The sequence below is a fragment of the Gracilinanus agilis genome, chromosome 4 (genome assembly GCF_016433145.1).
Source record: "Gracilinanus agilis isolate LMUSP501 chromosome 4, AgileGrace, whole genome shotgun sequence".
Lineage (NCBI taxonomy): Eukaryota > Metazoa > Chordata > Mammalia > Didelphimorphia > Didelphidae > Gracilinanus > Gracilinanus agilis.
The window spans coordinates 257,343,161-257,354,711 of NC_058133.1; the positions used below are offsets into that span (position 1 = coordinate 257,343,161).

Here is an 11,551-nt window from a genome sequence, read left to right on the forward strand (position 1 = left end):
ACAGCTAGGTGGCACAATGGATAGAGCACCAGGAGGACCTGGGTTCAAATCTGACCTCAGACACTTCTTAGAGTGACCCTGGGCAAGTCACTTAATCTTGATTGCCTAGTCCTTGCTGCTCTTCTGTCTTAAAATTGATCCTAACACAGAAGGGAATGGTTAAAAAAAAAAAAAAGATCCAGTTACTCCTCAAAGTCCAGTTTAATTATTTTACTCCTCAGGGACCCTTTAAGGGAAGGCATCGAAGCTTCAAATCCATGCCACAATTTATATGTAGGGAGATAATCTCACAGGCTCGCAGAAAAGAAGATATACTTAATATAATGCAGAAAACAGAACAGAACCAAGCAGGCCTTTAACCTCAATTTACAAAAAATGTTTTACATCTCTGAGTTGTGCTTCATTGATGCAACTGGGTTGAGGGGAAGGCAGAAAAGGGAACCCAGGATTACTATCGATTTCATGGAGATGTGTTCTCCCTCCTCCCTTCCCCCCATCCCAATACACCCAGAGAGACTTTCCCCCTTGCCACTCCCAATTGCCCTGGCAGCAAACTGCAGAGTTGCTGAGCTAGTTGTGTTTTCGGGGAAGTCAGATGACCCTGTTCCCCCTTCCTCCCATCTCCCAGCCTGTCTCTGCCCCTAAGGTTGAGACTATGGGTTTCCTGCTTGCTCTCTTGCTGCTGCTCCTGTATGCAGGTAAGGAGGGTGAGGAGGGGGGAAGGGATGATAAAGAAGAAGAAGGCAGGTGCTGTCCAGGCTGGGACACTCATGGGGATGCCCTCTTTTTCTGCTCTTTTTCTTTTAATGCCCCTGTCTCTGTGTTTCACCCCACAGGCTTGTCCGTTACTGCTCCCTCCTGCTCCAGGAATGTGAGGATTGTGGGTGGCAACTTCACTCTCAGCCACGGTTGGACCCCGGGAAGCCTCCTCACCTACATCTGCCCTCTAGGGAAATACCCGTATCCCGTGTCCAGCCAGTTGTGCAACAGCTATGGGCAGTGGAAGTCCCCGGGCACTTCTGTGGTCACCAGGGTGACATGCAAACGTGAGAGGACCCAAGGGTTTTGGTGCAAACTTCCTTCTCGTGGTCTGCCACCTCGTTCTGAGTTTCACCTGGCTCTCTCTCTTCCGAGTTCCCCCTCCTGGCCCTTGACCCTTCCTCAGTCCTGCCTTTGACAGCGGTGGCTCCCTTTCCAGGACCCAGGCGTTCTGCCTTCCCTGAGGGTTCCCAACTCTCCTCTCAAGCATGCTCTGCTCTCCTGGAGCTTAGTTCAATGAAGGATTGATCGTATTCCATCTCCGTGCCTCAAGCCTTGTCCTGGAGGATCAGCCACCTCCCTTTACCCCAGCATGTGCCATTTTCCCCCTCTCTCCCCAGAGATGCGCTGTCCAGCTCCCGTTGCCTTCGAGAATGGGGCCTACAGTCCCCGGTTAGGCTCTCACCCTGTGGGTGGCAACGTGAGCTTCGAGTGCGAGGATGGGTACATCTTACGGGGCTCTCCTGTGAGGCGCTGCAGGCCCAACGGGATGTGGGATGGAGAGACGGCTATCTGTGACAGTGGAGGTGACTATCTGGCTCTGGGGATTTGGGAAGGGCAAGGAGAAAGGCGCCGGCATTGCAATTTGAATTCTTTGAAGCAGTTCTGAAAATTCTTTTTGGCCCTGTGGTGCTAAATGTGACATAAGGGAAGGGTTTATTTGCTTCTGGATATCAGATGTGGAGTTCTAGATATAATAACTCATATGTATATGTCCAAAGAACTGTGGCTCTCAAGTCAGGTGGAAAGTTGATGACAATATCTGTCACATGGAGACTTTGGCCTGAAATGTAGGTGAAGCAGGTGGTCACCCAGGTGATATGACTTGAGAAGCATCAGTCTTCCAGTTCAAAAATATCCATCTTCCTACAGGTCTTTCCACCATTATAGCTTAATTGCTTTGGGTCATGAAGACTTTTGTTTGGGAGTCCTCTATTTAAATGCAAAAAGCAGGTGGGGGTGGACCTAAAAAGTTTTATCTACTACTTGGGTTTCAAGGAACACCGTAGTGGATGGCCTCCTAAGAGTGAGGGCCTGAAGAAATGAGTGGACACAGGATAGTAATTGGTACAAGAGAGTTTGGATCTAGGAAAGAGGGAAAGGTCTGATGGAGGAGCTGAGTGTCATTAGATAAAAACTTCCTTTTCCTCTTGGTTTTGCCTAGGTTTATCAGGCTGTCTTGCTTTGATTTATACACACTTCTGCATGTCTGTTTATAAAAATGTAGTGGAAAGAGCATTGATTCTAGAGTTCCAGTCCAAGCTTTCTGATCTTTATTATCTGATCTTTGTGACCTTGGACAAGTCACTTAACTTCCCCATGTCTCATACTTTCCTTATCTATAAACAAGGGTATTGAACTAGATGGCTTATGAAGTCTCTTCAAGCTCTAAATTGGTAATTCTGTGATCTTTATAACAGCTTTATGAGGTATATATTTCTAGTTATGATTTTAGGTGTGAGATTAAAAATTAATATCCAAATACTCCAAGCATTATATTTAATAAGATTTGTTAATAATAACCAAAATAAAAAGCTAGACTAAAAAGCCAGCTTTCCCACCTGCCCACAAGAGAAAAAGAGAGCAAGAGGCGGGCTTACAGCAAACTTATAAACATTACCTAAGGACACAAACATGGGGGAAGGGAAAAGGATTCTGGGTAATGTAGTTCAAGGGTTCAAGATTTTCTAATTACACATAGATGTCTCAAAAAGATGGCTATGTAGCATATGGACACTCAAAGAATTATAAGGAAAAGCAAGGAGGAGAAGAAAACAAAGAAGGGAATTAGGGAGGGATGTGGAATGGGTTGTCCCTTTCATCCTTCTTTCTCTTTTATTTACCTACAGCTGGACATTGCCCAAACCCAGGGATCCCCATTGGGGCTGTGCGTACCGGGTACCGGTTCAATGTTGGTGATCGAGTGAAGTACCGTTGTTCAGAGAAGTTGATCCTGATTGGGTCTGAGGAACGAGAATGCCAGGCAAACAGGGTCTGGAGTGGAACTGAGCCCATTTGCAGATGTGAGTAGTAGGTCTCCACTATCTCTCCTCCCTCTTCATTCCTCAGACTAATAAGAAACTCTCACATATACATAGCGATTTATAGTTTACAAAGCATTTCCACACACCTTATCTCTAAAGACTAAGGCTCAAAGGGGAGAATACTCATCAGAACCAAGACACAAACTCAGGTCTTCTGGTGTCAGGTTCTGCTCACTGTATCCCATTGGCTCTTGTGGCCTCCTCAGAACTAGAAATCGCTCATCCTACCAACATATCCTTCCCATAATCATGAGTCGAACCCAGGCATCTCTCTTTGCAGCTTCCTACTCCTATGATTTCCCTGAAGATGTGGCCCCAGTCCTAGACACCTCCCTTTCTCAACTCCTTGGTGCCGCCAACCCTCTAATGCAAAAGTTAGGTAAGAGCTAAGGGGAGAGGACGAGGTAGAGCTGAAGCCAGTGGAGAGAAGGTGAGCCTGAGGGCAGGGACTGGTGCTGGCCTACAATACAGTGGCACAGAGGGCATGAGCAGAAGCTAGAAGGGCAGTCTTGGGGGACAGAGCTGGGATCTTAGGAAAGGCTGAATAGATTGGAGGGCAGGCAGCACATAAAACTATGAGGTGATATTTAAATCAGAAAAACAGAAGGGCCTCCCAGCCCTCCTAGGTCAAGAGCAGGTAGGAATTGGGGCTCTGACACTTCTTTGCCTTCTACATTACACATGTTCCTTCTATCCCTCTTTTTTCCCAGATAATTTTGGCCGGCGCATCCAGATACAGAGGTCAGGTCACCTGAATCTCTATCTGCTCCTTGATTCCTCCCAGAGTGTCAGTAGGGAAGACTTTGCCATTTTCAAAGAGAGTGCTCAACTTATGGTGGATAGGGTCAGAAACTGGGGTCAAGATGGGCCTCATATTGTCTGTCTCTCTTCTTTTGAAATACAATTTAAACCCCTCTTCCTCTAGGAAGACTCCCAGATGAAGCCTAAGTCAATCTGATCCCTTCAACAATACTTATGGACCCCACTTAAACAATTTTACTTAGTATGTGTTCTCAAGTTATTTTTTGCATGTATGTGTGTGTGTTTTCATCTAGACCTTTCAAAGTATCTGATTCAATGCTCTTCACATGGGTTATTCAGCAAATGTCTGTTAGTTCACTCATGAACGTTCTAAGGTTCTATCTGTGTCCCTGTCCATGTTTCTAATTTTAGGTTTCATTTCTTTGGACCTCTCTCTCTCTCACTTCCTCTTTCTCTCCTCCTTCCCCTCTCTTTTTCCCTCTCCACCTCATTCTCTGTCTCTGTCTCTGTTTCTCTGAGTGTGTGTCTCTCTCTCTGTTCCTCCGTCTTTCTTCCTCTCTTTCCCTCCTCCCCCCATCCCTACCCTTTTCCTCATAGATATTTCACGGGTTCTCATTATGTTCTCTTCTCCTCTGGCTCACCTCCCATAGATCTTCAGCTTTGGTGTCAATGTCAGCGTTGGCATTGTCATTTTTGCTAAGTCTCCCAAAGTCATCTTGTCTGTTACTCACAAGGATTCTCGGGAAGAGATGGAAATAGCCCAAAAGTTGGAAGACATCAAGTATGGAGGTGCGAGGGTTGGGGGGCAGGGGTGGGGAGGGAGAGGAGGAGGAAGAGGGAGAAGGTGCTGCCTAAAGGTGGGAAGGATTGAGCACACAATTGGGGATACATTATCGGAGAGCACATTCTGGTTCTATATCCTTTTGCTGGAAAGGTTTTGGACTAGACAAAGGAAAAGCTTTGCCTATCTATCAGTGGCAGGTGAGGAGATTCCAGATGTTCTAGTTCTTCAGTAACCACTCAGGATAGTGTGGTCCCGGCTTCCAAATCCAGAATCTCTTTGTTAGGGATGCGACAAAAGAGGTTTCCTCCCACAGTAGAAACCAGATGCCTTCTGAGGTCCCTGATTACTTTGATATTTTATGATTTTATGTATTCCTGCTTTTATTTCTTTCATATCTAACCTAAATAGAATAAAGGAAGGGAGAACAGGAAGAAGGAAGGAAAGAAGGGATGGAGGAAGGATGGAAGGAGGGAAGAAAGGATGAAAGGAAAGAACAGAGGGAGGAAGAAAGAAAGGAAAGAAGGAAGAAAAGAAGGAAGAATTTACTATATATCAGACACTGTGCTAAGTAGATACAAATACAAGCAAAAAAGAAAGCTAGTCTCTGCCCTCGAGGAGCTTACATTCTAATGGGGGAAGACTATACACAAAAAGGAGTTGAAAGGTGGGGGCAAGGGGCAGAGGAGGAAGAATTAGGTACACAGGGCATGATTTTGAAATCCAGAAAGTCAAGAATAGGGTCAAAAGAGAATTAAGACAGACCGATTTGGGCCTTTTCACCAAATGGAGGGTCCAGGAGGAACTCACCAGTGGAAGAAGGGGGAAGCAGGTTTTGTGGAGGGATACTCCTGGATGAGTAGGTGGCAGGGACCTTAGGCTGTTTGGAAGCCTAAATCTACTATTTTTATCTTGGGACAACATAGTTTCGAAGTTGCCATAGGTAAGCATACCTGACTTATTTTAAGAACAATATCTGTACTCATTACCTCATTATCCAGAAGAGTATTTATACATAAATTCAATATTATATGGTCACAATAATTTAATTCAGTCCAATAAAATTTTATTAGGCAACTACTACATAGAGGATATTGAACTGGGTGCTGGGAATATAATCATAGAACATAAACCCTGTTTTCAGAGAGTGTATAATCTGAAAGTAGGCTAAGACATGAATGTAAGAGTGAGAGAAGGGAAAAGGACAGGTCCAGTATTAAAAGTGTGAGGAAGGACAGATCACTTCTGCCTGGGGATTGAAAAGGAGAATCAGAGAAAGCTTTAGGACTAGGTAGATGGCCACTGAGTTGGGCTTGGAAAGATGGGAGGAACTTCAATAGCTGGATATGGAGAAATCCATTCTAGGCAAAGGGAATTATGTCGGCGTAGTGGGTGCCTTTGGGAAAAGGTGGGGAGAGAGAGGGGTCTTGGTTGACTGTGGAACATGACATGCTGTTCCATAAGAGACTACAGGACACCATATTGAGATCTTTGGATTTTTATCAAGACCTTGGGTGTTTATGCAATAAACAGCTAGTTCTGTGTTCATCTATGGAGAAGCCCTTGATTTGTGAATGGGAGATGTAATTGGAGGTCTGCTAGGACCACAGGGTTCTAAGTCACAGAACAGGCCCCTGGAAGGGCACTTCTTTCTGTTTAATGACTTTCTCTCCAGGTATGGCAAGTAAGAGTAGTCTGAGGGATTTCTTCCCCTTTGCTGATTCCAGATCCAGACATTGGAACTGGAACCAACATCAAGAAAGCCATGATGCAAATCTATGAAATGATGAATAATGAAATGGCCACTTTTGGAGAAAGGCAGAAAGAGTGGGAAAAAATCCGACATGTCATCATCCTTTTGACAGATGGTAAGTGGTGCCTGGATCTCCGTAAACCTTAGAACTCAGAATACAGGGAGGGTCCAGAAGCAGGGAGAGGTAAGGATGTGTTTAAAGGGGAAGAAACCAAGCAGTGAGGAACTTTCTAGAGGTAGAAACATTAAGAATGTCTCAAGGGTTCTCAGGAATTTTTCTGTTTTGTCCAGACTCAGAAGATCCACGAGCTTCATACAAACTGACTTTTCTTACTCTTGTTACAATAATCAGTTCACCAACAATTATTTATTTAACACCTACAATGTGTTAAATTCTGTGGGATTCCTGCCCTTGAGGAGCTTAAAGTTTAGCCGGGGAAGGGGCAATTTAGATAGCTCAGTGGATAGAGAGCCAGGCCTGGATACAGGAGGTCCTGGACTCAAATCTGGCCTCAGGTACTTCCTAGCTGTGTGTCTAGCTCTTACTGCTCTTCTAACCAATAATTAGTATTGAATAAGGCAAAGATTATTATTTTTATTAAAAAAAAAAACAACACACTTACTTAGTATTGGTTCCAAGGCAGAAGAGCAATAAGGGTTAGGTAACTGGGGTTAAGTGACTTGCCCAGAATCATTATTGATTAGAAGATCAGTAAGGGCTAAATAATTGGAGTTAAATGACTTGCCTAGGATCACACAGCTAGGAAGTGTCTGAGACCAGATTTGAACCTAGGACCTCCCATCTCCATATTTGGCTCTCTATCCATTGAATGATATAGTTGTCTCTGGTGTGGGTTTAAAAACTTTTTTCTTAGCTGAGGGAGAGAATTTGTACTCATGGAGGTTTATACAAAGGAGATACAAGATTGGTTTAGGGGGAAAGCACTGGCAAACTGGGAATGATAAGCAAAAGCTAATGAAGAAGGTGACATAAGAGCTGAACACTGAAGAAAACTTGAGATTTTAAGATGTGTCGGGGCAGGAAGGGGGGCATCCTAGACATGGTGAATAATCAGTACAAAGGCACAGAGAAGTAGGAAATGAAGCACCATATGTGACAAACAGCAAGAAGGCCATTCGGGCCACAGTGCAATGAGTGTGAAAGAAAGCAAAGGGTAGTTTGAGGTGCAGGTTGTTGGGAAGGGCTTTAAATGAGCAGGGTCTGTATCAGATCCTGCTGATAAAAGCCATCAAGAGGAAGTGACTTGTTTAAAGTCATAAAATTAGGCATTTTGGGGAGCAGGCTATGATGTTGGGTATCTCAATTCAGGCCTCATTCTATTCTGCTCTATTGCCTTTCATCCTTGTTGTAAGGAAAGTCCAACATGGGTGGATCTCCAAAGGAAGCTGTAACAAAGATCAAAGAAGTGTTGAACATAAGGTCAGAGAGGACAGATTATCTAGGTAAGTGCCCCATTTCTGCCTCTAATCATCTCATCCTTCTACTACATTACTTTTGTATGGAGTTCCTATCACTTTACAAAGGGCATCTGTGATTGTATTCTATGGCTGGGCTGGCCATAGGACAAATAATTCAGGAAACCTTGATGGGTTCATTTTCTTTCTTTCTTTCTTTCTTTCTTTCTTTCTTTCTTTCTTTCTTTCTTTCTTTCTTTCTACTACTGTGTTTAAGATATAGATTCTCCTCCATTTCTCAGTGGAAGTTAGTTTTCCTTCAGGGCAGAACTCAGATTCTGTTTTTTCCTCAATCGCCCCAGCAGAAAGTGTTTGCTTCTCAGATATTCCCAGACCCCATTATTAGATTCTTTTTCTTGCCCTTCCCTATGACATAACTCATTGTGTATGTCCTATTATTTTTCATCTATGTATTCATCCTCTTGCCCTTGAAAGAGCTCCACAAATTATAGATCTCAATAAAATTTAAATTTAATTTAAATAATAAATAGATAAATAACTAAATAATAATTAAATAGTAATAAAATTAAGAAGCTATACCAAGGGCTCTAGGAAAGATATAACAAATTGTTTTAACAAGAATAAATTGGGGGGGGGCAGCTGGGTAGCTCAGTGGAGTGAGAGTCAGGCCTAGACACAGGAGGTCCTGGGTTCAAATCCGGCCTCAGGCACTTCCCAGCTGTGTGACCCTGGGCAAGTCACTTGACCCCCATTGTCCACCCTTACCACTCTTCTACCAAGGAGCCAATACACAGAAGTTAAGGGTTTAAAAAAAAAAGAATAAATTAGTATCTATATAGGACTTTAAAGTTTGAAAAGCATTTTATATGCTATCTCAATGAATCCTTACAACAGTGCCATAAACAGGTACAATTGAGTCCCATTTTGCAGATGAAAAAACTAAAGCTGAGGTTACTTGTCCATGGTGACACAGCTAGTGTTAGAGGGAAGATTCAAACCCCTTTCTTGTAGACTTCAAAGTCCATCAATGTCAGACAACAGATATTTTATTAAGATGTATGGGGGGCAGCTAGGTGGCTCAGTGGATTGAGAGCCAGGCTGAGAGATGGGAAGTTCTGGGTTCAAAAACTTCCTATTATATTATATATTTCAGATTATATTATGTACCTCAGATACTTCCTAGCTGTGTGACCCTGGGCAAGTCACCTAACCCCCATTGCCCACCCTTACCACTCTTCTGCCTTGGAACCAATACTCATTATTGACTCTAAGATGGAAGGTACTATATGCCAAGAATTGTGCTAAGTAAGCAATGAGGAAACAAAGACAGATGAAAAACTGTCCACGTTTTCATAGAGCTCATATTCTAACCATTTCCATTGCACTTTCTGCCTCTACCAGGCAATGTTATCCTAGGGACAAATGTATTTCTAGGAGCCACCTAGGAAGGAGAAAAAGAGTATTTTAGCGATCGTCTCTGGTATTTTCACTTTGTATGTTCTAAGTCACTGGGTGAGACTGTGAGATTTGTGAGTTAGTAGTAACAATCTGTCATGAGGGAACTGAAAGATTGTATATTCATAGCTGTCCAGCCAGAAGGAAACTTCGAGAGAAAGGGAAAAGCCCAAGAGGCGGCTTTGAGTTCAACTCTGTGGTTTCTTCTAAGGTTACAAACGTTTCAATAGCCACTGAGCATCCCGGCGGGATGGGGATGTGCGCTCCGCTCCGCTCCTGTAAAGCTGGGGGGGTGCTGGTAAAGGTTTTAACAGCTCCCTGGGGCGGGGCTGGGGGAAAGGGGGGGACCGGCAGTGGGCAGGATGTGTACTGGATACTTCTAAGTTTAATCTTCGTTATTAACATTTTTTTCCTTATCATTCTCTTAAGTCTAGACAGTCAATAGAACAAGAAATTAAACCTAGATTTGTTTTCCGTATCTGAGCTATAAATACTCACGCTGAAAATTGAACAATTGGCTTTAGCACGGCTCTGGAAACCCATCGGCAAAATGTGATTTTACTCACCTTTGGGATCAGTAAGCAGAAATTATATTTCATTGAGCAGGGTTAGTTTTCTAGGGATTCCACCTCCTTCTTGGAAGATGTCCGGAGTACCTTGTCTTCTGATCCCAGAGCTTTTTCCTTTAACTATTTTCCAACCTTTCCTAATCTGTAAACCCAATTTGGGCAGCCAGGTGGTGAAGCAGATAGAGTGCCGGAGTCATGAAGACTCATCTCCCTGAGTTCAAAATGGGCCTCAGACACTTACTGGCTGTGTGATCCTGGACAAGTCACTTAACCTTGTTTGCCTCAATTCCCCATCTCTAAAATGAGAAGGAAAGGGCAACCCACTTCAGTATCTTTACCAAGAAAACCCCAGATGGGGTCACAAAGAGTCAGACATGACTGAAACCACTGAACAACCACAAATATAGAAGTACAGAAACAAAATGTCAGGACAAAAATATATATAAAATATGAAAATTATAGGCCCAATCTGAGTGGTAACTACATTTTTTAACCTAAAGCTTTATTTAAAGTTCTCCCAAGGGGGAAGCTGGGTAGCTCAGTGGATTGAGAGTCAGGCCTAGAGATGGGAGGTCCTAGGTTCAAATCCGGCCTCAGACACTTCCCAGCTGTGTGACCCTGGGCAAGTCACTTGACCCCCATTGCCCACCCTTACCACTCTTCCACCTAGGAGCCAATACACAGAAGTTAAGGGTTTAAAAAAATAAATAAATAAAGTTCTCCCAAGCCTAGCTGAACCTTCAGAATACTCCATAGTCCAAGAGCATGTACCATGGTAGCCAGCTCCCTTATGCATACCAAACAAAATAGTGATTTGCATGCCCAGAATACCACAAATTGATTTGATATTTGTATACATGTATGCCGTGGCTTGAGTTGGTTTTTCTGTTTACCATCTCAAGCTCATTTTCAGTCAATTAAGGAAGCTTCCTGGTTGCTGGAGAGTTTTTAATGTTTCATTCACATTCCTAGTCACTTGCCTAATGAATTATCTCCTCCCTTCTGCCCCAAAGGGGTCAGGGGTGAGGTCTGAAGAGTCCTTAGTGTTTCTTTTCACTCAGAAAACAATAATCCAGCTCATTGGTTGCCCTTCAGTGTCACCAAAAAATGGCACAAGACATGTCAGGCTTATGGATTCCAGTCTCCAAAGCTGTATCATGGAGCTTGTTAATTCTACTATACAATAAAAGTAGCCTCTTTTATCCCTATTTGGCAGCTACATAACCCAAGAATTTTGAGTTGTCTTTTCTGTTTTCCCTCCACCAGACATCTATGCCATTGGTGTGGGGAAACTGGATGTAGACTGGAAAGAACTGAATGAGCTGGGGTCCAAGAAGGATGGGGAGAGGCATGCCTTCATCCTCCCAGACTCCAAAGCCCTCCTCCAGGTCTTTGAGAATATGTTAGGTGAGTGAACTTTCCCCTCCAAGGAGCCAAAGCCCAGGTGGTCAATGTTTGACATATGGGCCAAATGTGTCCCAATCTAAAAGGAAGTAATGAACCCAAAGGAACACTGCTGGGAAAAGAACTCCTTTTTCTTCCTTTCTTTCTTCCTTTCTTTCTTCCTTTCTTTCTTCCTTCCTTCCTTTCTTTCTTTCTTCCTTTCTTCCTTCCTTCCTTTCTTTCTTTCTTCCTTTCTTTCTTTCTTCCTTCCTTCCTTCCTTCCTTCCTTCCTTCCTTCCTTCCTTCCTTCCTTCCTTCCTTCCTTCCT

General features: G+C 43.5%; 1 protein-coding gene across 1 annotated transcript in view; it reads left to right on the forward strand.

The window, feature by feature from the left end:
* The first annotated feature begins 595 nt into the window (after positions 1-595).
* C2 (complement C2) overlaps positions 596-11,551 on the forward strand; it is a 15,308-nt gene continuing 4,352 nt past the window's right edge. Inside the window, exons 1-10 of the mRNA XM_044671701.1 lie at positions 596-698; positions 837-1,046; positions 1,380-1,565; positions 2,889-3,062; positions 3,364-3,462; positions 3,794-3,927; positions 4,496-4,634; positions 6,354-6,494; positions 7,754-7,843; positions 11,107-11,247. Coding sequence (XP_044527636.1) covers positions 596-698; positions 837-1,046; positions 1,380-1,565; positions 2,889-3,062; positions 3,364-3,462; positions 3,794-3,927; positions 4,496-4,634; positions 6,354-6,494; positions 7,754-7,843; positions 11,107-11,247 — 1,417 coding nt within the window. The remainder of the gene's footprint in view (positions 699-836; positions 1,047-1,379; positions 1,566-2,888; positions 3,063-3,363; positions 3,463-3,793; positions 3,928-4,495; positions 4,635-6,353; positions 6,495-7,753; positions 7,844-11,106; positions 11,248-11,551) is intronic.